Below are 24787 nucleotides of genomic sequence, written 5' to 3'. Positions count from 1 at the left end.
TCCAAGACGCAGAACCAAATTAGCCATTAGCAAGGTTTCTCTGCTTAGTAAAGGTTTCGTCTCCACTATTGGAAATCCTTGTAATAGTTATCAAAATGTATTGATCACAAAAAATGTGAAGCGTTCAATAATGACGTCTGTTCCACTCCCAACACCCCTCCTCCCGCCTTTTTTCTTCCTTTTCCGTGTGCGTGTAGGAGGGGGCGGGGCTGTAGAACGACAGGGAGGCGTTAAAGTGGGCGGAGCCAAGAGGAGCACATGACATGCACGCGAGCTGTGAAGAGGAGGCGGAGGGACGAGTTTGTGGAGGGAGCGTAGTGAGGATGATGATGACCCAGATGGAAGCGCTGCATCGCTCGTGGCTGTGCAGACAAGAACGAAAGGCCACACAACATATTTGACAATAGAATCCAAATTGGACAGGAATCCACGTGACGTAAGACGTCAAGTTCTTACTTAAGCAGGTGGCAGAGGAATAGTCGCCTTTCGCCACATCGTGGTTCATCTGTGCAGCATGTGCTTGGGGGGGGGGGGGAGGCTCCTCCCACTGGGACGGAGCCTGAGCACCTCAGGGAAGCGTGCCCGAGCGGCCCTCTCTCCTGAAATGTCTCGACTTGTCCTCAGGTGGTGGCGTGCTGGGGGGTCGGGGGGGGCCCACAAGCATCCACACCTGAGGGGGTTGAACCATTGTCATCATTCACGTCATCCTCACATGAACAACTCCTCCTCGCCATCTCGTGCGCGGAGGCCCCGAAGCAGCCGTTGACTTTGCGCAGCGGTCGCCCCGGCGACGGTTGCCTGGATACGGCCGAGCCTAGGGAGCGAGGCAAGTAGGCCGGGGAGCGTCCATTATTGATGAGACGCCTCCACACCAAGCGTGGGGCGCCGTCTTTGCAGTCGACCGTCAGTCATTCTGAAGTCGGGAAAGAGGCAAGAACCAAAACAAAAAAACAACCCGACGACGGCAAACGACGAGATCGTCAACGGCCCGAAGCCGCTTTTCCAACTTGCTCAAGTGCGAAGACCCAAAAGGCAAATGCAAAAATGTGTGCGCATGTGAAAATAAGCGTGAGTTTTGCACGCTTGTCATTCGCCGGCGCAAATGGCCAAATTAAGGTCAGCAGTGAGGAACATTGGGAGGAAGGACAGGAGGCAAACATGAGGCAACCCTTTTGAACGAGCGCTGAAGAAACTTCACAGGCACGCAATAACTCCAAGGATATGCGAGCAGACATCCAAAGTGCTATTTACATCATTTTATTTCTTTATCCTGAAAACATCACATCCACAAATACAGACACAAGTCTTAGGCTCGGTTCACACCGCAGGGAAATGCAACCCAAATCGCTTTTTGTTTTTTTTATGAGTCTGAACAGTCTCAATTCCGATTTTTCAAATGTTGCTTTTATGTTGTCCTCGATCTGTTTTTTTTTTTTTTTGCAGAACAGCCAGGTGGCATATGTCCAACTTTGATGTCATGATACGCTCAGTGCAGGCGGGGGGGTGGGACAGATTGACGTGACGTCATCTTTAGTGGCGTCTCCATGAAATGAGATCGATAAGCCTCACCTCATTTCCCCAAAATATTATTTCGACGTTGTCCAGAATCGCTCCTGTGTAGATGAGACCATAAAAAGAAATCCGTGGCCCGGGCGCGCTGGACCACGTTTACTCCCATGACCACTCTACGCGATATTTGAAACGAAAGACTGACCCATGCGGCATGGAAGCCTCACTCAATGTGTCTCCTTTTAGCACCTTCCAGTACCTTTTTGGGGCTTTATGTTCCTTTAAGGACCTCGCCGGAAGCCTCGCCGCATTTAAAGCATTTAATCCGGCCCTCAGTCTCGTAACGTAGGGGAAAAGGTCACTTTCTCTCGCATGTTCCCTCACTCAAATGTGTCCCCCCGAGCGATCTAACAAAACTATCGCGACAGAAACCTCGCCTCACCGCGAAAATACGATTACATAGGCGGACAAAAATGGCCTATAGTCCGACTATTTATAATAAGTGTGAAACTTATTATTACGGATCGGTCAGTCGCGTAGGTGGAATGCCCAGCTCTGCGTTTAATATGGAACGTGAACGCTCACCCCAAAAAAAAAAAAAAAAAAAAAAAACAGATTTCACCCCAAAATCTGATATGTGCATTAAGACCTGCAGTGTGAACCTCACCTTTGTGTGTGCGTGAGAGGTCATGAGTATGAGTGTGTGTGTGTGTGTGTGTGTGTGTGTGTGTGTGTGTGTGTGTGTGTGTGTGTGTGAGGCAGAGGCAGCGACCATCAAAGGTTCAACAAGGCAGATAGCGAGCACTGGACGACTACACGCACACACAAGCTGCAAAGTGACCGGCGCGCTTTTTTCCTCGGCTGGGGGGGGGGGGGGGTGACGAGCGCGCGTGTGAGTGGGGCGTTAAGGTTGCGCGGGTTCACTCAAACATGTCACACTCACGAGCACTTTCCAGTCTCTGACTCGATCACTCCAATCCACACGGGTCACTCACATGCGTCCGCACGCATTTCAAGTAGTCACTCGCTCCGTTTCTCTCACCCGCGCCGGCGTTCGGACGGGCCCTCGCCCGCAGAAGGTGCCACTTGTGTGGGCGAGCTGTCAATCAACTGGCTTCCACTTCCGCCGGCCGTTGCACAGGGCAGCGTCGCGGGCACTGAAGGGGGGCGTGGCCTATGAAAAGCAGGAAGTGATTGGCCATGCAAGGATGAGCGCGAGCCGCGGCCGCGCTGCGCGCACGGCCCACGCCTGCAAATAATTTACAGAAAAGGGGCAAGAGTCATCTGGGGACGGGGTGGGGGTGTGGGGTCGATTGTGGGGGTGGGGGGGGGGCAGGAAGCGGACTCAACGACACTGCCACACTTTGACTGTCTGGTCCACGCTGCCCGTCACCATGTAGGGGGCGCTCTTGTGGAAATCTGACAAGAAGAAGAGGAAGAGGTGTGAGAGCGTTGTTTGGTAGGGATGTAACGATGAATTGAAAATCGATTTGCTCCGCTTAATCGATTCAATTAATGGAAACATCAAAAAATGTTTCCATCTAGAAAATGATGTCTTGAAAGGTTGTTTCATTCCAGATGCATAGCACATTTTGAATGTGTAGATCAAATGATGCGCTTCCGCCAAACATTGCATATTGCGTTTGTGGATGGCTGCAGAACCACACGAGCGCAGAGGCCAGCATGGTAGCAATTTAAAAAAAATTGGAATCGAAAATCGGGAACTGAAAATCGAATTGAATCGGGGGCTTATGAATCATTACATCCCTATTGCTTGGCTTTTGCACAGATCGATCTAACAGCCGTGTTCGGTGCAAAACGTGTCCGGAGGGAGGATGTGCAAAGTGGCCGCTGACCCAGAGAGGTGACAAAGTGCTCGTGAGCGCTGAGCGTCTTGGTGCAGCGTTTGTTCTTGTAGTCCCAAACCCGCAGAGTCTTGTCGTCGGCGCAGCTGAGGATGAAGCCCCCGCCGGGGTGCACCACCACGCCGCGCACCCAGTTGTCGTGGCCCACCTGCGGCGCAACCACAACGACAACAAGGCCGTCAAACGCGCCGTCGCCAAAGTCACCTGAAATCATTTGGCCGGCACGTCGGGGTCGGCGGACGCCAGTCGGCCCCCGCTAACATCGCATCGACATCAAGGCCACAACTCAACGGGAATCCTGTTGAAAAGTGCCGAGTCATTCGAGTGACTAGCAAAACTGAATTTGCCAATCCAGCGCAAATGAGAGAAATCGCAAAACCTGAAATTTTGTCAGTGCTTTACGATGCTGAAGGGAAGGAAATCGATTCAAATTGAGAAAAAAAAAAGTGGAACAATTAATCGACTACTGCTACTTTACCAAATTACTTGCCAACTATTACAGCTAAGTATGTTCTCAACGGCCATCGGCTGTCGCCGATAACTCGGCCGGCCTTAAATAACGGCGGCAGTCAGGCGGGCTGAGGGACGGACGGACACGCCCACCGCTGATTTTCACCCGTCAAGTGACAGGATGTCGTCTTTTGAAGAAAGGCATTTCTTTTGAGAAAGGCCTTTCCTGGAAAAAGACTTGCCCCGATGAACATGTTAAGAGAATAAGAATCAAATAACCATCTCAATAATCCCCAAAATAAGAAGCCACTAATCGCGATAATCGGTCACGGCTGTGACTCGTGTACTCGCCAAAGTCATGATGCTGATGCCGATGGCGACGTCCCACATCTTGATGGTTTTGTCTCTGGACCCCGAGAGGAGGAAGGGGCCGGGCTTGGCGCTCTTCTTGTTCTGCAAGCAGACAAGGGCGAGCGTGAGGCGGGTGGGCGCGGCAGGGCGGGTTTGGCGGCGGCTTACCTCGGAGCCGGTGGCCTCCAGGATGGCGGGGTGCGCGCTGTCGGGGGCCCAGCAGACGCACTCCACCACGTGCTCGTGCTCGCGCAGCTCCGCCTTGCACTCTTTGGACGAGACGGCCCACACGCGCACCGTCTGGTCGTTGGAGCAGCTGGCGATCAGCGAGCCGTCCTGGTTGGGCCGCACCATGCGCACCCACTCCCGGTGGCCCGTGAACGTCTTCACGCAGTACCTGCGCCCACGCAAGGCGGGCTCAGTTGGGACTTCCCGGCTAACGCGGCGGACAAAGGAATAGTTGTGCTCGCGGCGGTCTGAATTTTGGAGTTCACGCCGGCTGGCAGCGACGTCGAGGCCTAGACGGGCATGTCCGCGCCGCGCGAGTGTTGGGGTGAGGAGGAGCCTGTCCTGTGGGACCCAAATCATTTTGTCTCCTAAGGGAGCTTTTACGGCTGTGAGTGGACTAGAGAGGTAGTGATTCACTCATGCCCCGATTCGATTCGATTCCATGCTTGTCTCTGTGCACGAGTGTGATTCTGCAGCCGACATGATGTTTGGCGCAAATTTGATCTACGCGTTCAAAATGCGCTATGCATCTGGAATGGAAAAAAAACAAAAAACGTTTCAAGACATGATTTTCTATATGAATTTAATCAACTCGATTTTTCGACGAATCGGAGCGAATAGAATTTGAATCGATTTTTGATTCATCGCTACATCCCCAGTGCGGACGTCGGGAGCCAACACGGAGGCCTCCAAAAGTCCCAACGGATGCTAACCACCCCGCGCTACGCTAGCGCCTTTTCCAGGCGGCAACTTGCCAGCCGAAAACCACCGTTGAACATTTGTGTCGCGCCCTCGCTCTCCTCCAGCGCTCATTCCTAAAGTTACAGTACCGCGCAGGTGCAACAATTCACCAGTCGACCAACAACCGCCTGCGTGCGTGCGTGCGTACCCGGTGGCCACCTCCCACATCTTGATGGTCTTGTCTCGGGACGCCGACACGATGTGGTCGGCGTTGGGCATGATGGCGACCGACGACACGTTGTGGTCGTGGCCTGCGGATCAAACAGCCGATGGAGCGTGACCAGACGGTGGCGTCGAAAGCGTTGGCGCTCGCGTGCCTACCGTGCATTGTCCTGATGCACTCGAAGCCTTGGAAGTCCCAAAGTTTGATGCTCATGTCGGCCGAACACGACGCCAGCAGCTTGCCCGTCTGGTCGAAGGAGATGTCCTGCACCGAGTCCGTGTGGCCCTTCAGCGTGCGCTCAAAGTCGCCCGCCTCGTAGTCCCACACCTGCCGCGCGACAACGCAAGGAAAAGTGGATGAGGGCACGGTCGGCGACGCGCGGCAGAGCTGCGGCCGGCCGGCCGGCGGGGCGACCTTGATGGTGGCGTCCTCGGAGGACGTGACCATGACGGAGAAGACGGGATGGAAGATGACCCTGGTGACGGGAGCGCGGTGGCCGCTGAGGGTGTACCTCTCGGGGGGCCGAGGGATCCACTCTTTGGGGTCCCGCTTGTGAGTGGCGGGCCCGCCGTGAGTCATCTCCTCCTTGGCTTCGTTCAGCTTGGACTCCAACTCCATCACCTCCAAACAAAGGCAAGCAAAGTTGACGCTGGGCACGAGCGCCGCCGCCGCCGCTTCCGAGGTGGCCCTCACCTTCTTCTGCAACCGGATGACCGACGTCCACTTCTTTTCCAGAAGCCCGGCGTACTTTTTGTCCACGTCTTCATTCTGGACAACCGGCGCACACGTTAGCTCAGGCTAAAAATGAGCTAACGGCAGGCAGGCCACTACTGGCAAAGACTTTTTGTCTTAATGAGTAGCCGATAGCTTGAAATAAGGCCGCTAGCATAGCCTAATCAAAAAAAAAAAACACTTGCTCATTTCCATCCCTGTATCTGATTTCTTGAAGCTGGTCAAGTAAAAAAAAAAATAAAAAATAAAAAAATCACAAATGAAGTAAATGAATTAAATTTTTGAAGGATATTTTTACTCTGGAAGGTTGTATTGGATTTTCTTATTTTTTCATCCATTTTTTTTTTTTTTAAATAGGTTCAAAACATCGATAGTTCCACACCAGCTGCTATGAAAAACTTCCATTCGGATCATTTTTCAGCCGTATCGCCCAGCCCATTTTCCAACTTGAGTGTCCTGCTTCACTGTGGAGTTGAACCGGCGTTATTTTGCATATGTGTTCATTTTTTTCAAACCAACCCTTAAATCGGTGGTCGGTTGTTTTGCCTTTTATGTTGAATTGAAATTCCCTTTAACTTGTTTTCGGCTCTGACTTTTGTGAGAAATAAACAAAAAAAAGCCCTCTTTTAAAATGATCTGTCATTGGCTGAACAGAAATTTTGTGTCTCTAAAGTACTGGCAGTATTGGTTACTTATTATCGGTGAGTACACAAGATTTGCTACTCGAATCATTTGGAAAAATGTGGGATCGAACCTCCCTTTGTATTTGTTTTGTTTTAATACCGCTGGTAAAAAAAAAAGCGGCAAATTTGTGCTTCGGTATTGGCCGATGATGCAACGCTATCGCTCACAGAACAAAGTTGACGTTCTTGAAGGAAATTTACTGACCATGTCCAAGTCGACCTCCTTCTTGAAGGTGGAGTACGCGCCGTCATACCCGTTGGCGCGCAGATAGTCAGCGACGGCTCGGTTTCTGGTCCGGAGCCAGGTTGCCATGGAAACCACACACACGCACGCACACGTGAGGAATTAGGGCACTCATTTGGATGCAAAGGCTGCAACGCATCCCGCATCAAGATTTCAGTCTTGCCGAAATTTAGGAGGCTAAAGTCAACGTAATATCAAACTAAAATGCTCACGGGAAATTAGCATTGACTTTGGGAGCGATATTGCTTCAATAATAGTCACACGCAAACGGTGCGAAAACGCACGTCGAAGATAACACGATCCAAAGGCGCAAGTTGTTCCCAATGCGCGAAAAGCGAGTTCTCGAGAGTTCAATCGCAACTTTCTTCTCTTCTCATTCCAAGTGTGCACTCGCCACAATGCCACTAAGAGGCCATAAAGAGTCTCATACCCCCCCCCCCCACACACACACACACACACACACTTACAGTTCGTCTCTTTGTCTCTGTGACAGCACCATGACGGCGGCGGCCGTCTCCCGCTGGAGGAGCCGAGACGTGTCAGGCGGGCCCGGGGGGGGGGGGGGGGAGGTGGTGGGGAGCGTGAAGCGCGTCAATACTCGCACACACCAAGCGAGTGGACAAGCAGCCGCCGACGAGATGACAGGAAGCCGAGTGGGAAAGGAAGACTTTGTCAGCGCTGGCACTTGCTGGCCACCACCTGAAGGAAGAAACAGTTGACGATTACTCACTCAGTCCTTGGATACAGTAGTGAAATTCAACATTGGCTGACAGGGTGGACATGTTGGTGGCCCGTGAAGGGAAACAAGGCTCATGCTAACGATGCTAACGGTACCAAAAGCAGCCTGTAGGCCGCCTGACGACGCACAAGCCCCGAGCGGCTTCACCAGCGGCCCAGCCAAACTCGCGTCAACGTGCGCACACTGCCGTAAAGGAGTGCAGCTGACAAAAACAACAAGGTGGCTTCTTGTGCACGTTTTCAACTTCAGGAGTTGGGCGTTAAGCATCAAGAGAGTCAGGAAGCAAACACTTAATCCACTTCACCCTAGCTGAACAACGTAACCGTGACGACCACAATCCCATCTCGAGTGTCAAAGCACAGAAGCTACATTAGAAAAAGAAGACATGGACATCTAATCTTTAGCAATTGAGGATTGAACATGAAATTGCAACCACAAAAGATCACTGAATGTCATTGAACGTTGACCTTTGTCATGTCGCGATTATAATTTCATTCTGACGTGAGCTTCAAAGTTCAACTTTCAAGCCAGTCAAGTGAAGCTGCAGAAGGGATTTTAAATCAAGCTCCCAATTCGGGAATCATGGCAGGAGTGTGAATCACGCTGAACGGGAGCAGGACGGGAGTGGGAGTCGTCACCGGGATGGGACAGGATTTTTGTCTGTGGAAGTGGGGTGGGACTGAAAATCCACTGCTGTCACCTTATCGTGCCTGGACACACGCCCCTTTTCCCTTGACGCGAAAACGACCCTTTTGCCTCCCCGCCTAAAAAAAAAAAAAAAAAAAAAAATCGTATGTATTTTTTTTTTTTGCATTTGTGTGTGTAGCCTTATAATACTGTCAATCCCTGTATATGAATTAGTAGTCCCGCTAGCTGTGCTCATGTGGCAGTCACGGCTAAGATGGGCGTGTCTAGTGTACACGTTTGGAAAGTGCAAATCTCGTTGACGTTCGGGAGGGGCGTGGCCTTTCAAGAGCACAAGACTGCAACCCCCCCCCCGGCCCACCAATCGAAAAAAAAACATTAGACAGATTAATCATTAAAATAACATTTTGAGTTGCAGCTGGACAGTGAGTGTTGCACAGATTTTGAACACACAACTCAAACTCAGTCAATTTTGTATTTTCGTTCTGCGCCGAAAAATGGAAATGTTGAAATGTTGGCTGTGTTTGGGTTCCGAACAAGACAAGAAGTCACATTCGTTTTGCGACTGCCAATTAAAAATGAAGAGAAGGAACCGCGGATGGAGTCCACCTGCCGCCTCTTTCTTCTTTCCTAAGAATCTCGGTTAGTCTTTCTTCCTCCCTAATCGCCTTGCAAGGAAAAAGTTACGAAATTGCAAAGCCGCCAGGGCCGAGAACCACCAAAACAAACTACGTACGCCCTTTTGGGCTGACGTTAGCTTAGCCGTGAGCTAGTTGGCCGCCTGCACCTGCCACACGCCAGTTTAGCAGCCTACCTGCAAGACTCACGACGGCGGCGGCTCTCGGACGCTTCAAAGTGCGCAAGTTGACAACAAGCACACACCAGCCTGTAGCCTGGACACCGTCAACTTGGTGCTTGATATTTGGGAGCCGTGCACCCGACGGGGCGTCACTCACTCACTTGGCCAGCCGCACACATGACGTTAGCCTTTCGAGCTGAGCGCTCGAAAGGCCAACTCGTCAGAAGACGTCAACGAATTCCCAATTGCACAGCCGGCCGGCGTCCACGATTAGCTTAGCATTATAGCTCCGCGCTTAGCTCGTTCTTCCCCCGTCACAACTTTCAGGCTAATGTTAGCCGCATGCTAACGTGCGCCGGGAGGCCACACGCGACACCAGAAAAGCACGCAATCGTTGGCGATTAAACACTCGACTTTAAACTTCCCCGCCAGAACGTTTCAACACCACGGAAAGTAGAAATGTTCAAGCTAGCCTATCCTAGCTTGCGGTCTCTCCGCCATTTTGAGACAGCCGTAAACGAGAGCGAGCGAGGGCGCGCACTGCAGGCAAGCTAAATTAAAAAAACGTCGCCCAAAGCCACAAAAGCCTCTTTGGGGGGTCCCCGCGAGGACAAAGACGCCGTAGGGCGCAGGCGACTCACACAGGGAGAAATGTCGGCGTTCATATCCTCTTCAAATGCTCGCCAATGGTGAAAAAGCGCTCTTGGGCGGCGCTGTTGTGCCGAAGTCCTGAGTCCCGTCCAACTGTGTTTCTCTCGCCACGGGAGCGCGCACGCATGGAGGGGAAGCCGCGCGACGCGACAGGACTACTGGTCTGGACGCTTGTTTTCAAGAAAGACATGAAGAACACGCGTTTGTGTTTGTCGATATTCACTTTTAGAAACAAGGTTTTGAGGGAAAAAAAAAAAAAGAAAAGTGCTGATCCCGGTGAAGCAAAAGGAAAGCAAGTAGTCCCTCGCGTTTGGCAGGTGACTCGAGGTGCGTTCACTGACCACGCACACAGTAGGAAATCTCGTGCATGGAAAAGCTCATTCAATGCACCAAAAGCAACGTTGGCGAGTACGTGAGCATATTGCTGGGACGATGTGCAAACATACAACTATTGATTGATCATTAACCTCTGGGCCAGAAGCCCCCAAATCACAACAGCCGCGTATCAACTCAGGTGTTTTATTCAAGATCAGATGACTGAATGTTATCCCTTTTCAGGGTTTTCTTACTGATGTTTGAAGTTTAAATACCTTTTTACACGGAACCTATTCAAAGAAGCGCCACTCTTTTTTCTGGTAAATGTTACAAGAGTTATGTGTAACAAATCGTCGCTGTCATGTGAAAAACTTTTTTTTTTTTTAATTTTCTTACTTTTACATGGATGGTGTTTCCGAGTTACATAGCATTAATGTGAAAACTAAAAACGTTTCCAAAATTGGAGATAAGTGTTTTTCACAGGGCAGCGACAAAATGCGGGTTTAATCTTGTATTTGTATTATTTCCAAGGCAACACATTTTTTAGTCATCTGAGTTAAAGAAAACAATGCCTAAGAATTAAGGTGGTGGTGGTTTTTTTTGCCATATTAGGATAAAGTGTGATTGCACATCCACTACAGTAGGGGACAGTGGCGCACTCTTCTCTTTTTTATTTCCGGCAAATTGATGCACTTTGATGTGACAGACTGAAAAACACTGGTAATAAAGTTGTTTTTTTTCTTTGATCTTAATAAAGATACAATGTTATGGGGAGGTGTACTATCAATTTTAGAGACAAATGATACTATTTATAGACGCAGCTGAGAGTTGATAGGGTGCAAAGCTTTTCTCATTCTTTCAATGGGGGCATAACAGAAAATAACGGTTCGTGTAAGCCTTTCACAAGTGTTTGCATGATGGGTGTGAGTGTTCGCAGAACATGAAAGCGTTTCAGTTGTGGCTGTTAGAGAAATTCAACGGCGTGTGTGTGAGTGTGCGCGCTTCAATAGTAAATATGTTGCTGTAGTGCAAGAGTAGATGGGAGAGTAAATGTGAGCTCTTCAATGCAGTGTGTGAGTGTTTCAGCCGTATGTGAGAGTGCGTTTGAGTAGGATTGTGTAATTGGTCTTACGGGTTCTTTTGGATGAAAAGGTGCTAGAAAGACACGGAAAGTTTGTCAAGCGGTGATTTCATTTTCAACGTCAGCACTGATGACAGGAAGGCAGCAAGTTGGCATCAAGTCATCGCCCGGCGCATCCGTTCAATCGGGACAAAAGACAGCAAGGACTGACTGACTTCCTGCCTGCACGCGGGCGGCAGCGCCCTCGTCAGCCAATCGCAGGTCGCCCGGTAACAGGCGAGCCGGCCGGCCGGCGGGCGGCGTCACAGGGCCGTCTCGCCCTCGGCGCCGCCCATGTCCACGCGCCCCTGCAGGCCGCCGTCCTCGTCCACGTCCTCCCAGTCGTCCTCCCAGTCCTCCACCTCGCCCCTCCAGCGCAGGAGGCGGTACCGCAGGGGCACCAGGAAGAGGGCGGGGTCCGGCATGGGGCGCGGCCTCTGCGGCGACGTCACTCTCTCGCGGGGGACGCACGCCCGCACCCGCTCCGCCCTGATGCCGGGTCTGGGCGGGGGGAGCCCGGCGGGCGACGGCGACGGGAGCCGGCCGGCGCCGCCTCCCTCGTCTTCATCGTGGTCTTCGTCCTCGAGGGCAAGCCGCCGGCGCAGCTTGGCGCGGGCGGCGTTGAGCTCTCGGCACAGGGCGGCCGCGGCGCCCTTTTGCCGCTGGAGCTCGCGGCTGAGCATGGTGATCTTGTGGCTGCGCCGCTTCAGCTCGTCCAGGAAGTGGCGCTCGTCCCGGCGCAGGCTGCGCCCCAACTCGGACGCCCGCGCCCCACCCAGGCGCAGCGCCCCGCGGGCCGCCACCGTCGTGCCGTGCCGCTCCTCCAGGAGGCGCTGCGCCGCCTCGCAGCGAGACGTCAGCTCCGCTTCATCCGCTGCCACGCGGCAAACCCACAAGAAGGAAAGCGTGTTTAGCGTTTAGCTGGCCTAACATTACATGTTAGCAAAAGGCTAGCAGACTCATTAGATCAAATGAAAAAAACGGCATTCTTTTTTTTTTTTTTCCTAACCACGGCATCGTGCTGAATATTGTGTTGTGGAATGTGAATGAAGCAGCAAAATGCAGTCGTTTGGATCCATCTCACGAGCGGCCATTTTGCCTACTTGCCGTCGACTGAAAATGACAAAAAAATTCAACTCCAGAGCGCCGTCGCCGTGACGTCAGACGCCGCATCCGACAGGAGCGGCTCTGGCGCTGTGATTTCAGAGCGCTAACAGCAAGAGCGCAACATGTTAGCAACAATCCGCGGCAGCTGCCGCCAAGCCGCTTAGTAAAGATGGACAAGCTCGCACCGGAGCGCTGTGGTCCACGCAGCCGATGTCGTCTTCTGGGAGTGACAAACTTGCAAGCAAGCACGCCTTGCATCTTATTTTGAGAGCTGAGTGACCCGGAGAGAGAGAAGTGAGGAATACTTGACGGGAATACTTTGGCGTGCTGTCTTCAGCCCGTTTTCCCTACTTGCCGGCGCATCCGGAATGTATCCCACGGCATAAAAAGGGGCATTCGCTTCAACTAGGAAACGACATTTGCACGGCGATTGCGTCGGATGCAAATGAAAGTCATAGCTCACCTGCTGCTGTCCTGTGCGGGAACTTGGAGTCCAGCTCGCAGCTCAGCTCTGCGCACACACACACAAAGCACGTCATCAACATCAACGGACTCGGACATCGCATGCAGGTCGCGGGTGCTTTGGGACTCGACGTTTTGCTCGGACAATGTTGCCGTGTCAACGGCCAGCCATTTGGAAAGGGGACGGCTGCAAGAAAGTCACACAATGAATGAATTCCTCCCCAATTGGAGGAAGTGCATCCAAATGTAAGAAAATCAACAGCTGGGGTTTGAACGAATTCGATTTCATGGTGTTTTGCGTTCGCAAATTGGCACACTCTAAAAACAGTTGGGGAAAAATTACACAATTTTGGGTCCAAAATGGACCAATCCACTACTTGGGTCAATTTGACCCACCTTCTTGCGTTGTTTTGTATAAAGTAGCCTCGTTTTTGGGGTTGCTTTGTACAAAACTATGCAGAAAGTTGGGTCGAATAGTAAGTAGTGGATTGGTCCTTTTTTGACCCAAAATTGTGTTATTTTTAACCCAAATGTTTTTAGAGTGTATGAGTAAATGAAACTGCGCTTTTTTCTCATTTGGATTTTCATGACCAATATTACCAGTGTTATTAATTATTGCCCAAAAAAAAACCATTCAGAAAACTAAAAAAAATGTGATTGCATAAACAAGTTTTGCTCAGAGGATGGAAACATGCTGACGTCATCAAGGGTCATTCAGCAAACTGACGACTCTAACATGGCCACACATAGACACTGAAATCTGATCGGACCACAAAAACAATAAAGATTTGAAATAAAAAAAAAATCAAACATCCCCATCCGCGACTCGTAAGCACGGCAGCCAAGAGCAACGCCGGCAAATGAACACAAGAGAACATTGGGACGGAAAAGGGCTATTTGAATTTCGCCAGTAAACTCAGTTTGTAGATTAGCGCGTCCGAGAAGGCCTTGCTGGCCCTGACCGCCAACCACTGGGCTGTTCCGTGCGCGTGCACGTACCCTGGCATCTCCTCTTGAGGTTGCTGATCTCCACGTGCAGGCCGGCCAGCAGCGTCAGGTGCTCCTGCTCGAGGAAAACGATTCCTCTGTGCACGCTGGCCACGTGATGCTCCAGCACCCTGCTGGCCTCCATGGCGCCAAACGACGTGACCCTCGGACGTGCGCGCGCCCAAAGCACGTCTGCGCGTCACAAAACAACCCGAATCAGAACAACGAGATGTTGCTGCTGCGGCGGCGCGCGTGCACGCGCCGGGGCCTGCAAACGCCGCTCGTGCGCTGCCCTACCGTGCGACGTGACGTGGCGTGGCGTGGATCGTGGCCTGCGCTGCGCCTCTCCGCCACACAATAGACCCACGCCGGGACGTGCGCGCTTCGTGCGGTCGCAGGCGAGCACGCGCCGGCTGGCTGAGAACGTCGCAGAAGAAGAGGGGGAAAAAAAATCACGTCCTCGTCTTCACCTTCTGCGTGGACAAAGCAGAAAGCTATGCGTGCGCGGGGGCGACTAGTGCCACCTAACGGCAGCAAGAGAAACGTCACAACGTCACAACGTCGACCAGTGACAACGGCGCAAAATGTAACACCACGCAAAATAAAAGCTGCTCAACGTTTAAGTCGACCGCGGCCCGCAATCGCACAGCGACAGAAGAAGTGCGGACTTTGGGAACGAACACGTTGAGAAAATTTGCCGCGAGGTGAGCAGCCAGCCAAGAGCTGGAAATGCCACAACACGCAATTAAATTACGACAACATTAAATCGGCAAAACTGTAACAGCAAAACTAGGCCACAACAGACGTCAATTAGCAAAGACGACAGACTTTGACACACAGTCACACACTTACCATTGCTTAACTCCTACGCAGACTTTGCTTGCCCTGCAAACACACAAAATTAGACAACACGTCGTAAAAAGCAAAGTTCTTAGTCGGGCTTAAGTTAGGGAAAGTTAGCACCAGATGACAATCAGTTGTGCTAAAAATCAACTCATCACCTTGTAGCTCCTTGGCTACATCACTGTGGTTAGAGAGAAGCATTGTTTGTGTTTTAATAATGCTTCGTTATTACGTTATTGGACCGACAACTCCGAATGTGCCAAACTGGTGCTAACTTTACCGGACTACTTGTTGAGTCCGGCACTCTGTTGTTTGCGCGCGTTCGTGCATGTGTTATAAATAGAGATGGCGCGTGGGGCCCAAGAAATGTTCCACAGGTGGTCAAAAGCAGGTTTGCGCTACTCGTGTCACTTGGGAGACACGTGATGCTGGGCAATTGCCTGAAACGTACGGCAACACTTGCCGGCAGGAGAGCGCGGGCGAGCAGCAACGCGAAGCTCCGCGAAGGTGCGAGGCCAGGTCGAGAGCTCCCTTGAGCGTTTATGTGATTTTGGCAGCTGTTTGAAAAGAGAGCGCCCCCCCCCCCCTCGTCCCCTCCCCGTTCGGGTGGCTGCGCTAATTTTAACTTGAAGAACTTGACTCCTGCTGGAGACGGTTGAAGGTAACACAACGGCGCACTTCCGTCCTCTCACACAAGCGCCACTGCGCGTGGACGCTTTGCGGTCGGCGGCCGGCACGACGGAGCTTGCGAAGACGTCCGCCGGAGCCAATGGTGAGTAGACATTGGCTGTGCGATATCCCATAGCACAGACGATCTGACACAGCTTGGGTTTATGGACTGGTTCTCCTAAAAACGATCCGATACCGATCCAATTTGGCCTGGATCCGACGGATCCAATTTTTTCTTTAGATTTTGATGCCAATATTTTCCCTTTCACTGAAATTGAGTATCGGCTCCAAATATCGGTTATCGGCCTCCTTGACGACTAATAATCGTTATAGGCCCTGGAAAAAAAAGCATATCGGTCCATCTCTAAATCCAATCGGACCGTCCCATCCCTAATGCATATTTATACATTTGACTGGCACAACTTGATTGACGGGACTTGTGTGTGCGTGTGTGTCAGCACAAACACTGCGGGTCCTGCTACAGCAGGCGCTGCGCGGCGCAGGCGGAGGCGGGCGTGTGCTGCACGCTGGCGGCGTGCCGCCTGCGCTGCGGGGCGCTCTTCCACGCGTGCAAAGAGGAGGGCCACCTGCTGCTGTGCCCCTGCGTCGCCGCGCCCTGCCTCAACGCCGCCTACGGCTGCCCCGCCCGGATGCCCCGCGCCCAGCTGGCAGCCCACCTGCGGGCGTGCCCGGCCAGCGCGGTGGTCTGCGGCGCCGAGTGGAACCGTTGGCCCGCCAACGACGCCCGCTCCTACCCGAGTCCCGACCTGCACCGCAACCTGATGCGGGAATACCAGGAGGGGGCGTGCCGGGACCGGGAAACGGACCTGGACCTGGCCCTGGCGCTAACGGACCAGAAGCGCTTGTTCCGCTCGCTGAAAATGAAGACGCTTTTCCCAGAATTGACCCGGTGCACCGGAGAGGAGGAAGAGGATGAGGAGAGGAAGAGGAAGGAGAAGCGGGAGAAGAAAAAGGCCATCTTGGAGAAGGAGGCCGCACCGAAGACCTGGCAGTCTTTCAGCCCTTTTCAAGTCAACGTTATTCCCGAGAAGGGCGAAGACGAACAAGAGGAAGAAGAAGAGACGGAAGAGGAAGAGGCGGAGCTTAGCGAGCACGAGCGCCAGGCACTGGCCAGGGAGCCCCTGGAGGTGAGTGAAGCTCACCTGCAGAACTTCAGCGCCTGGGAGAGCATGTTCAACATGGCCATGGGCGGCTGCAGGGAGGCGGGGCGGGCGCCGGACGCGGCCCAGACGCCAGGGAGGGGCCTGCCGCCCGCGGAGCCGCCCCCTTGCTGCGCCGGCCCGCCCGCCGAGAAGAAGGCCTTCCAGTACGGCCGCGTGGAGCCGGCGAAGACGGTGGCCGTGAGGACCTTCAAGGTCCCGAGCAGCTTCTCGGCCAAGCAGAGTCGCATCCGCAACCCGGGATTCTACAAGAGGGACAACAAAGCCGTGGACACCTCGGACCTGCGGGGGGCGCCGCAGGACATGCCCGTCTGGGAGGAGGTTCAGGTCAGACAACGCTCGACATTGATAATGACGCCTATTTAAAACCACCCTCTAGACAAATAACAAAACTCACAGGTATATATTCTTTATCCTCTGGAAAGAGTTCGCATTATATGTATATATGTATATGTACACTACCTGTGCGCATACACTCCAGATGAAGATGATGACGATGACGATGCGGGTCCTCAGGCATCGCTGCTGTGCTCTCTGGAGAAGGAGCAGCGGGGCCACCTGATCGCGGAGAAGCTTTGCACCGACGGCCTCCTGCAGGACGAGGGCACGCAGACTTTTCACTTCCCGTCGGCGCCCTTCGCCGGCACCGCCTCCCTGGCGGACCTGACGGCCGGCCGGGGGGAGGAGCTCCACTTGCAGCTGCAGCTGGAGAGCGTCAGCAGCCGCCACCACAAAGCCAGCTCGGCCTTTACCGTCGTGTGCGGACACGCCGTGCGCAGGCGCGACTACGCCGCGCATTACAAGTTGGTCATGCGCACTTTGACGTCAGCACATGCATGCGTCGCTTCATCGATGGCCATCACGTGACCGATATGCTTTTTTCAGGGCCGATACCGACGCCGATTATTCGTAGTCAAGGAGGCCGATAACTGATATTTGGAGCCGATATTCATTTTCAGTAAAAGGGAAAATATTGGCATCAAAATCTAAAGAAACATTTACTCTTAACTTTGTTGCACCGTCTTTAAAGCGGAAGTCAACCCAAACAACTTCAATTTTCAGATCTTAGTCGTTCGGGGCCAGCTCACCTTTGGCAAAACTCCGACCGTGCCCGGGCAAAAATAACGTCACAGTGGAGCCTGTTCCGCGCCGCCATTGTTCACATGGTGCGGCTCCCCCGAGGCAAGTTTGGGCTTCTCGACTTCTGCCGCCCAAGCGACCCGAGAAAATGGCTGGATGCTCCAGGGCCAAAGCGAACATGATCAAAGTCAATGGACAATGTTCAAAGCGGCATTCTTCACTTTTTGATTGCAGGAACGTGCACAGTGACATCCAGATGGGCATCAACGGATGGTTCCAGCACCGATGTCCGCTGGCGTATTTGGGCTGCACCTTTAGCCAGACCAGGTTCACGCCGTCCACACACCAGGCCAGCGTGGTCTTCGCGTAAGATCAACACGGCACTTGCATCGGATTCCGTTCGAACGTCTGCTTGACAATTCTAGGTCCTGGGTTGGAATTTGGGTTTGTGAGGGACATCAGCTGTCCTTAGTTTGCCTGCCATGCAATTGGCTGGCGACCAGGCCAGTTTGCACTGAATCCAATTTTTTTTTTCTTTTTTTTTTCCCTCCCTTCAGGGAGGATCTGGGCTGCTTCCAGCTACGTCCTGTTGTCCCAATCGCTGAAAGCCGGGCGTCATCCTGCGACGCTCTGAGCTCACTGCCCTTTGAGCTCCTGTGTCACGTGGCGACCTTCCTGGACAGCCTGTCGCTGTCCCAGCTGGCTCTGGCGTCTCGCCTCATGAGGCGGGTTTGCTCCGCGCTGCTGCCCGCGCGAGGGATGGTCTCGCTGCGTTGGGAGAGGACGGCCCGCCCTGGAGGGGGGGTCAGTTGGAGTGCCGAGCGCAAGGTGAGGGGGAAGGAAGTGTCAGTCAACTGCGTGTGTTTCAAATTTGGAAGCAATCAAACAAAATCTCCGGGAGAAGTTTGTCTTGTCCCCTGGAGTGGCCAACTGGACCTGAAAATAGCAGCTTTAAAGCAAAAACGGCAGACTCGCTGGATGTTATTCTTGGGACTTTTTTTTGTGGGTCGACCTAAGAGAGACATGCCTACCAAATTTCATGTTTGTCAAATTATATTTGAGGGCTGAATTTTACAGTCATTTGAAGTGCCATGAGCCTAAAATGGATCTTTTCAGGCATGGAAAACAAAAACGGCAGACTCGCTGTATGTTTTCAGGTAGTTTCCTGAGACCGTTTTTGTGGGTCTACCTAAGAGAGACATGCCGAGCAAATTTCATGGTAGTCAAATTAGATTTGAGGGCTGAATTTGACAGACATTTGAAGAGCCTCGAATAATCACCAACATGAGCCTAAAATGGATCTTTTCAGGGATGGATTTTTCAGATTTTTTTTTGTGGCTCTCCCGAAGAAAGACAAGTCTACCAAATGTCACGTTGCCAAATGAAGTTAACTCCTGGGGCTGTCTTTTCCGAGAAAGCATCTTTATTAAGAAGTAATATTAGCTTTTCATTCTTTTAAGCCGTCAGTGCCGAGAAGAAGGCAAGCGTGAAAGGTTTGGCCGCGCGCCATTTTGAATCTTGAAGACACAGCCTTGTATTCCAAATAATACAGACTCAATCAAAGACAGCTGCGTCAGCGCGTTTTGGCCGTTACTCTCCCATCTTGAGCCTGACAACGTCCACAATCGTCAGGATGATTGCACCTCAACGAAGTTCACGTCAAAGGCATCGCTTGCTTGGTTTGTCTGCGCGCAGGTGTGGCACTTCGGCGGCGGTTTCTCGGCCGTGGACGCGTGGACGTTCCGAGACATTCCGTCCATGTCGGAGCACCTGCGCTCGTGTCCGTACTACGAGCGCGAGAGCAGACGCGGGCGCGTGCCGCTGCTGCTGCCCGACGCCAAGCGCAAGCGTCAAAGAGGAATGTACTCCAACGACCCATCAGTAATTCAGAGGTAGAAATAATAAAGTTGTTCTTCTAGTCGTCATTTGTCAACACAACAATCGCCAGATACGTTTTGGTGCGCCTGTCTGCACTTATGTTGTTGAAGGCCGGATCTTTTAAGATGTATTATGAGAACATATGACGATAACGTGATGCACATTGGCTCAATAAAATCATACATATGCAATTATTTTTTGGCCATATTTAATGTTTTTGTCATACATCTGTTTAGGAAGTACGTGAGCCTATGTGGCCCCTCAGCAGCGCTGATGAAAAATTGTGCCCCCCCCCCCCCCCATCATTCAAGTTGCCCATCCCTGACCTAGACAGTTGCAAAAATGTCCACTCAAATCCCTTTGTATTGATCAGGAAGTAAGAAAGAATTTGATGCAGGTGGTTAGTTAAAAAGTGACTAATAAGTGGTGAGTGACTAAGTGGTTGAAGTGACTCGTGGAATTAGTTCCTAAACTGAAAATCCATTTGGATGTGTCGACCTCGAAAACTTGTTGAACTTGTTTGTCCTCCAGAGTGCGTTGTGGCTCAAAAGAGGCGGGGGGTCCGGCCGAGAGGCGCCACTAGCTGAGCGTCTCGCTGGGCGACGTAACGGAGCCTCCTGTTGGCCCGGTACGCCTCCAGCCTCTCCTCTTCCGCCCGGGGGTCCTGCAGGGCTCCCTCCCACCTCAGACACTCCCTCACCTGCACATCCAGCGGCGTCGGCGACGGTGTTGGTGTTGGCGTAGGTGTCGGCGTCGGTGTTGGTGTTGGCGTCGGCACCTGGGCCTCAGGCAGGGAGGGCTCTTTGGGATTGCTGTCCGAGGCGAGTGGGAGCTGTGGCTCTCTCGGGGGATCTTTGCTCTTCTTGGACGCCGCTCGCCGTTTTGACGTCTGACCTCGAGGCACCGGGGTCACCTGCACCGCCTCGGGTGTCTTGACCGTTTGGGTGGGTTCAACTAGGGTTAATGAAGATTGACAGGGGTTACTGAAAATTCATCGGGGTTGACTAAGGCTACACATTTTTGTCCCGAGCAACATTGGCAGACCCCATTTGCCAATTTCCCGCCTCGCTCCTCTGTCAATCCAAAATGAGCCCCTAAACCTGGAGCACATTTAATTTCCCTGCGCACCATGCTTTGTGCCATTCACATGAGAAGTTGCGTTTGTTTTTGAAATGTGAACGGTTGATGAAACAAAAATTCGAAATCATGTCTTGCAGTGTGAACGTAACTTTACCTTTCTGTCACAAATTCATCTCTTGAATCAAAACAAGCCCATTATTCACATCGACATTGCATAGTGCATTATTTTTTTAAGAAACGAAACAATTATTCTAGCCGTTATTGATTAATCTATTACTGAGAATAAATGAATCTGGAAAATACATTCTAATTGGGCAACTTTTGAAAAGAATAACTACATCAGCGCAACAAATTGTGATCATGTGAATGCTTGATGGACCGGCAACGTTAAAGACTATGAATTCACTTGTATAGACAAAGAAAATAAGTACATAATTTGCAGTTACCTGCTTGTTGTGGTGTTTGTGAAGCACACAGTTTCTTTCTCTTCTTTCTTTTCTTCCTTCTCTTCTTTTTGTCGTCCGAGCTACTCGAAGTTTTCATCTTGTGATTGTCCTCCTCCGACATGCTAACTGGCTAGCTGACCCTCACTTGTCGCCTCCTGACAAACACAAATAAACAAACCGAGTCGCCCTTTTGTTTTCAGTCCCGACAAAAGGGACTTTATTGCGGTTAACCGTGCTCTCAATGTACAAAATGTGCAAGACACTTTAGCTAACCGAAGCTAGCGCCGCGTGACGTTGCCGTGGCAACAGCATACAAGCCAGATCGCCCTCTTACTATTTAGCATAAAATTCTTGTGTTGAACTTCCACAAATTAATATGAGAGCAAAACGGCCGTAGAAGATGCATTAACAACAATAATTGCGTGTGTTTGGAAGGCTTCTACTGTGTACTTCCAATGAATTTTCAACTTCCGGTTTTACTTTCGGGTCGGGCAAAACCAGAGGAAGTACAAACAAAAAAATCGGGGCAAAAAAGCGTCATCAAAGCTTAATCGTGACGTCATTTTAACGTGAACCCTTCTGATATGGAGGCACACGCACTACCAACTCACACAAATAATTATTTGGATGTGCAATGCACACATTTTCGGATTGACTACTACTGGGGATTTTCAAATTAAATAGTTAGGATTTACAACGTAGCCTGTAAAGCCATTTACTGCACCACATTCACAACTCTTTTTAATGGCTGCCTTAGCCTAAACATAATTTAAAAAACAACAACACATAATTCAATTTGGTTGTCTACCTAATCATTTGTCTGCTCCGTGCATTGCTCACGTTTCAAACGTGACGGCTCACGTCAAACATGCATACATAAACATTCCACAAACAGACATATTTGAAAAATAAACATGCATGGAGCAGGGATGGCGCTTGGGGGTGCTACCACGCCGTCAGAAATCTGCGCAGCCCCAGTTAAGCCCCTCCAGCATTTTATTTAATATTCTCAAATATACCGTAGTTCTTTTCTACCTTATTTTCCCAGTCCCCTCAATGTATCGGTAAAACCCCTCTTTAGCCTCGTGAGAGAAAAAAAATGGAGCCGTGCATACATACAGATAGGTGGGTACATGCACGCATGTAGTACAGACTTATGTTTTAAGTACACATGTAGCTACATAAGATAAATACAACTTCTATTTCACATGTATGGTTCATTTTTATTTAGCAAGCCCCTTTCAACCTGAAAATCAAGTCAACCTTTGGCCTCCAACGTGCTGAGTCATAAGTGAACACGTGTGTCCGACTCGCACTTCCTGTCTGGAGCCAACGCTCGAGTGCGGGTGTTCACTCGCATTCCTTTCCGAACCCGTCCGTATTCTGGGCGCCACACTGCGGTTTGGTGCACAACCGAGCGAACCGGTGCGCGTATTTCCGAACGCGCCCTTCTTCTTCTTCATCATCATCATCATCATCATCGATAAGTTGATCAAGCACTGCATTGATACATGACCACACGTGCAAGTCGCGAGGAGGGGGCGTGGCCACGGTGATCGTGCACAGCTGACGTGGGCCAACAACTCGTGGTTGCCTACGTCATCACGCATGAAGCCAGCTGATCGGCGTAGGAACTTAGCCGGTTGACTTGGGTGTGGAAGTGGCAAGTGGTCGTGCGTAAAAGCGGCTGCAGCCCGCAAAGTGGATCGCGAAGGCGGCCGGGCCGCAAGTCCTATACGTAGGGCGACGACGAGAAGGTTCTTCTTGAGGGCTCGACTCACTCGTCTGCTCGGACCGAGCCGGCCGGTTGCGAAGAAGGTCGGCCAAAGCGTGAGTGCCTTGTACACACACAATATTCGCTCCACTAATGTACGACAGAAAATGGAGCTATGGCATTCGTCTATTTGCCAGGCATGGCTATAATCAACTAGTAGGCCTGCATGTTGATACAACAACAGGATACAGTCCGGTCAAGTAGCTCTTCACGTAGGTAACTACTAACTAACTACTGTGTATTGTGCTAGTAGCCAACTAATGTATACTAAGGACTACTCGAAGCAGCTACATTCTGGTGAAAGCACTTGAATGTCGAATCATCTTTGCCCATTGAAATGAATGGAAATGCAATTCATCATTCCAGCCATCCTGGCACTTTGTTTAAAAGTACTCAAAAAACGTTAACGTCATTTTTCACAAGTAAAATTGTACTCAACAGTATTGTACTGTATAAAAGACAGTACAGCAGACCTCCCTTTACTCACGGGGGTGGGACACGGCTGTGAAGTGTGCTGCCGCCACCTGGCGGTGGGGGTCTGAAGCACACACGTGTGCGATGGGTTTCAAACGTTTTAACTCCCAAGTCCCGCCTAAAAAAAAACAAAAATCTCGTCTGACCCGCAGCGAAGTGCTGTATCATAGTAGGACTGAGTGTTCATCACAAACAAGGCAGGTATTCCTAAAAAGTATATTAAATACCATTGTAAGCCACTGTAACATTAGGAATACTTTGAATATGAACACTGTGCTTAAATATAGTAAAATGAACAAAAAAATGCAACTTAACTAAAATGTATTACAAATAATGTATCACAAAAACGTTCTTAAAGATGAAATGCAAATGTTTGGAACTTTATAAAGTTAAATACAACTGAAGTGCACTTGGGCAGTCATTCTTGAACATACCACCAGAGGGCGCCCTCGCACCAATCGTATGCTTTTAGTATCAATCGTGTACCATACAGAGGAGAGTAAATTGTCCTCCATATCTCTCCTTTTTGCCAGGGCGTCAATTAGTGGTGGCTTTGGGCCGGCTCGTGCCTTCAAGTCCAATGAAGGGAGCGCGTGTTGTCCAAGTTTCAAGCATGCCTCGTTGTCTTCCTGCAGGGTCCGGACCGTCCTCTTGAAGAAGCAACTTTTTGCCCAACTGGCAGTCCGAGACTGCTGGCGCGCGAGCAGTTCTTCGCTGGGCAGCTTTACGTTGGGGACGCTGGCTAAAGCTGCCAGCTGAAGAACTGTTCCGCTCAGCTCCGCCCCCCCGAACAGGCCCCTCGGCGTCGCCTCGTTCAAGCCTTCAACTGGATTTCCCATTTTTGCTTTGTGTCTTCGTCGGACGGTTGAAATGCGGAAAACCCTTGCTGAGCTGCCGCAAATTGATCATTTATGGGTGTTGAGTGTTTATGGCGTTCAAAGGACGCACTGATACAGATGCTGATTATGATATATGACAGAAAAGAATTCAGACCAGCCGATTAATCGGACAATCAATTTAACAAATGTATAACTTGAACTATGAACCTTTTTCTTTTTTTTTTTTTTTGAGGAACACGATTATTACAAGTATTTGAATGATGGTTGTTCTTTGGAAAGCTACTTTTTAAGTTTGTAACCACACGTTACAAAGTTTTAAGTTTGTAACCACACGTTTCGGTGACTTTTTCGGTGAAAAACACAGTTCAAGTGAACCTAAAAAGTTTTCAACACAGGTGTACTTTGCCAGTATTACCACTTGGTGGCGCTGCCAACCCGCCGAGTTACTGGAATCCTTTGTGCACTTTTTTTTGTTTTTAAAGCGCCAGTGTGTGCACACGATGAATATGAATTATTTCTTGACGGGGTAATAAATATGATGCGTATGATGTATGTAATGTATGAGACGGACGATTGAAATAAATGTGAAGAGAAAAAAAACAAACTCTGGAGCTTGTTTCCTGGTTGCTGCTATTAGGAACATTATAATCAATTCAATAATTGATGACTGCACGCATTTATAGCCATTAGAAAATTTCACTTTAATCTGGGCGTGAATTCGACCCGAGCGTG

General features: G+C 50.8%; 3 protein-coding genes across 6 annotated transcripts; 1 reads left to right on the top strand and 2 right to left on the bottom strand.

The window, feature by feature from the left end:
* Window positions 1-1241: 1241 nt before the first annotated feature.
* On the bottom strand, window positions 1242-10140 carry LOC147133645 (lissencephaly-1 homolog B-like). Of its 4 annotated transcripts, none has more exons than XM_086057154.1 (12): window positions 9791-10140; window positions 8406-8469; window positions 7434-7665; window positions 6928-7012; window positions 6001-6075; window positions 5722-5928; window positions 5466-5634; window positions 5293-5395; window positions 4344-4572; window positions 4176-4277; window positions 3366-3522; window positions 1242-2928 (listed from the first exon to the last, which is right to left on the bottom strand). In XM_086057154.1, exons 3-12 carry the CDS (start codon window positions 7463-7465, stop codon window positions 2855-2857), a joined length of 1233 nt encoding a protein of 410 aa, XP_085913280.1. In that variant the 5' UTR covers window positions 7466-7665; window positions 8406-8469; window positions 9791-10140; the 3' UTR covers window positions 1242-2854. The 4 variants fall into 4 exon arrangements, with proteins under 4 accessions (XP_085913280.1, XP_085913281.1, XP_085913278.1 ...); XM_086057155.1 differs by lacking the exon at window positions 9791-10140 and adding an exon at window positions 9165-9675; XM_086057152.1 differs by lacking the exon at window positions 8406-8469.
* A 631-nt stretch (window positions 10141-10771) lies between these two features.
* On the bottom strand, window positions 10772-14315 carry LOC147133644 (coiled-coil domain-containing 92B-like). The gene is made up of 4 exons (XM_086057158.1): window positions 14089-14315; window positions 13804-13983; window positions 12806-12853; window positions 10772-12109 (listed from the first exon to the last, which is right to left on the bottom strand). The coding sequence occupies exons 2-4, from the start codon at window positions 13934-13936 to the stop codon at window positions 11499-11501; spliced, it is 792 nt and encodes a 263-aa protein (XP_085913284.1). The 5' UTR covers window positions 13937-13983; window positions 14089-14315; the 3' UTR covers window positions 10772-11498.
* A 969-nt stretch (window positions 14316-15284) lies between these two features.
* On the top strand, window positions 15285-21307 carry LOC147133643 (F-box only protein 40-like). Its single transcript, XM_086057151.1, has 7 exons — window positions 15285-15406; window positions 15762-16811; window positions 17001-17287; window positions 17799-17930; window positions 18122-18392; window positions 19260-19456; window positions 19974-21307. Exons 1-7 carry the CDS (start codon window positions 15404-15406, stop codon window positions 20023-20025), a joined length of 1992 nt encoding a protein of 663 aa, XP_085913277.1. The 5' UTR covers window positions 15285-15403; the 3' UTR covers window positions 20026-21307.
* The last annotated feature ends 3480 nt before the right edge of the window (window positions 21308-24787 follow it).

The sequence above is a fragment of the Filicampus tigris genome, chromosome 17 (genome assembly GCF_054856515.1).
Source record: "Filicampus tigris isolate MCC_2025a chromosome 17, RoL_Ftig_1.0, whole genome shotgun sequence".
Classification (NCBI taxonomy): Eukaryota; Metazoa; Chordata; class Actinopteri; order Syngnathiformes; family Syngnathidae; genus Filicampus; species Filicampus tigris.
Note: the sequence above shows the minus strand (reverse complement) of the source record. Positions and strands in the feature narration are given on the sequence as shown.

What these genes read in the sequence shown, in the direction of transcription:
- LOC147133645 (XM_086057154.1), bottom strand. Translation starts at nt 7,465, where the DNA reads ATGGTGCTGTCACAGAGACAAAGAGACGAACT. An exon ending in TCATCCGGTTGCAGAAGAAG is followed by an intron (nt 5,929 to 6,000) that starts GTGAGGGCCACC and finishes CTTTGTTTGGAG; the next exon opens with GTGATGGAGTTGGAGTCCAA. An exon ending in GCACTTTGTCACCTCTCTGG is followed by an intron (nt 2,929 to 3,365) that starts GTCAGCGGCCAC and finishes TCTTCTTGTCAG; the next exon opens with ATTTCCACAAGAGCGCCCCC.
- LOC147133644 (XM_086057158.1), bottom strand. Translation starts at nt 13,936, where the DNA reads ATGGAGGCCAGCAGGGTGCTGGAGCATCACGTGGCCAGCGTGCACAGA. An exon ending in CCTCAAGAGGAGATGCCAGG is followed by an intron (nt 12,854 to 13,803) that starts GTACGTGCACGC and finishes GTGTGTGCGCAG; the next exon opens with AGCTGAGCTGCGAGCTGGAC. An exon ending in CCCGCACAGGACAGCAGCAG is followed by an intron (nt 12,110 to 12,805) that starts GTGAGCTATGAC and finishes GCCGCGTGGCAG; the next exon opens with CGGATGAAGCGGAGCTGACG.
- LOC147133643 (XM_086057151.1), top strand. An exon ending in GTTGGAGTGCCGAGCGCAAG is followed by an intron (nt 18,393 to 19,259) that starts GTGAGGGGGAAG and finishes GTCTGCGCGCAG; the next exon opens with GTGTGGCACTTCGGCGGCGG. An exon ending in GACCCATCAGTAATTCAGAG is followed by an intron (nt 19,457 to 19,973) that starts GTAGAAATAATA and finishes TTTGTCCTCCAG; the next exon opens with AGTGCGTTGTGGCTCAAAAG.